Raw genomic sequence first — 946 nt, 5'->3', positions numbered from 1 at the left:
TGGCGCGGCTCGTGGGCCAGTCGAGCTGCGCGGCTCGCGCCGCTTCGCGCTTCGCGCCAGCCCCGCCGCTCGACTGGCGCTCGCGCGAGCTCCGGCCGCGTTGGCCGCGGCGCCGCGGCGCAGGGCACCGGCTGGCGCGGCGCGTGGGCCAGTCGAGTTGCGCGGCTCGCGCCGCTTCGCGATTCGCGCCACGCCGCTCGACTGGCGCTCGCACGAGCTCCGGCCGCGTTGGCCGCGGCGCCGCGGCGCAGGGGCCAGGCGCGCCGCGCGCCGCGGTCGCTTCGCGCCCGGCCAGCCTGAGCCCCACCTCCCAATTGAGCCGCCCCCGGCATGCCGCCCCGGCGCGGCGCGGCCCGGGTAACATGGGCTTGTTGTTCGTCGTCTGGGCCTGCCTAAACCGGGTCGCGGCGCTCCGCGCCGTGACGCGTCTTGACGCCCCGGGCCCTGCAAGAAGGTTTGCTGCCCCGGCAAGCCCTCACAATACCCGTCTTGTGCGGCGTGCCGCCGCTTCGCCGCAGCCGATTTTTTTTTGTCGCCGGTCCCGTTGTGGTCCTTGGCCGTCGCGGTCTGGTGTATGCACACACGTGCCCCAGACGACGACGCGAAGTCCGACGACGACGACGTAGCGGACGTGATTTTCACTGCTTCTGAGCCTGATTCGCGTCGCGCTTGTCCCCAATGCGACCGTGCACGGATGAAGAGTTACGATCGCAAATGACAGCGTCCTGGTCAAACGACCAGGAACATCGTCCCGTGTGGTAGGCTGCTGGAGAAGCTCATGAAGTTCATCGGGCGGAACGCCGAGCTGCTCCTGAAAAATCCGGCCGAGCCCCACTGCTTCCGCGTCCACAAGGACCGCATCTACTACGTCTCCGAGACGCTCATGCGCATGTCGACGAACTTCAAGCGGAGCGACCTCCTGGCGCTCGGCACGTGCTTCGCGCGG

General features: G+C 69.9%; 1 protein-coding gene across 1 annotated transcript; it reads left to right on the top strand.

The window, feature by feature from the left end:
- Positions 1-562: 562 nt before the first annotated feature.
- Positions 563-946, top strand: AURANDRAFT_38980 (hypothetical protein; the record flags this gene model as incomplete). The annotated part of the gene is made up of 2 exons (XM_009042532.1): positions 563-710; positions 763-946. Coding segments are annotated over 2 exons (216 nt in total), but the record flags the coding sequence as incomplete, so codon positions are not given.

Source organism: Aureococcus anophagefferens (assembly GCF_000186865.1).
Source record: "Aureococcus anophagefferens unplaced genomic scaffold AURANscaffold_33, whole genome shotgun sequence".
Lineage (NCBI taxonomy): Eukaryota > Pelagophyceae > Pelagomonadales > Pelagomonadaceae > Aureococcus > Aureococcus anophagefferens.
The sequence above is the reverse complement of the archived record's forward strand: the minus strand, read 5'-3'. Positions and strand labels throughout refer to the sequence as shown.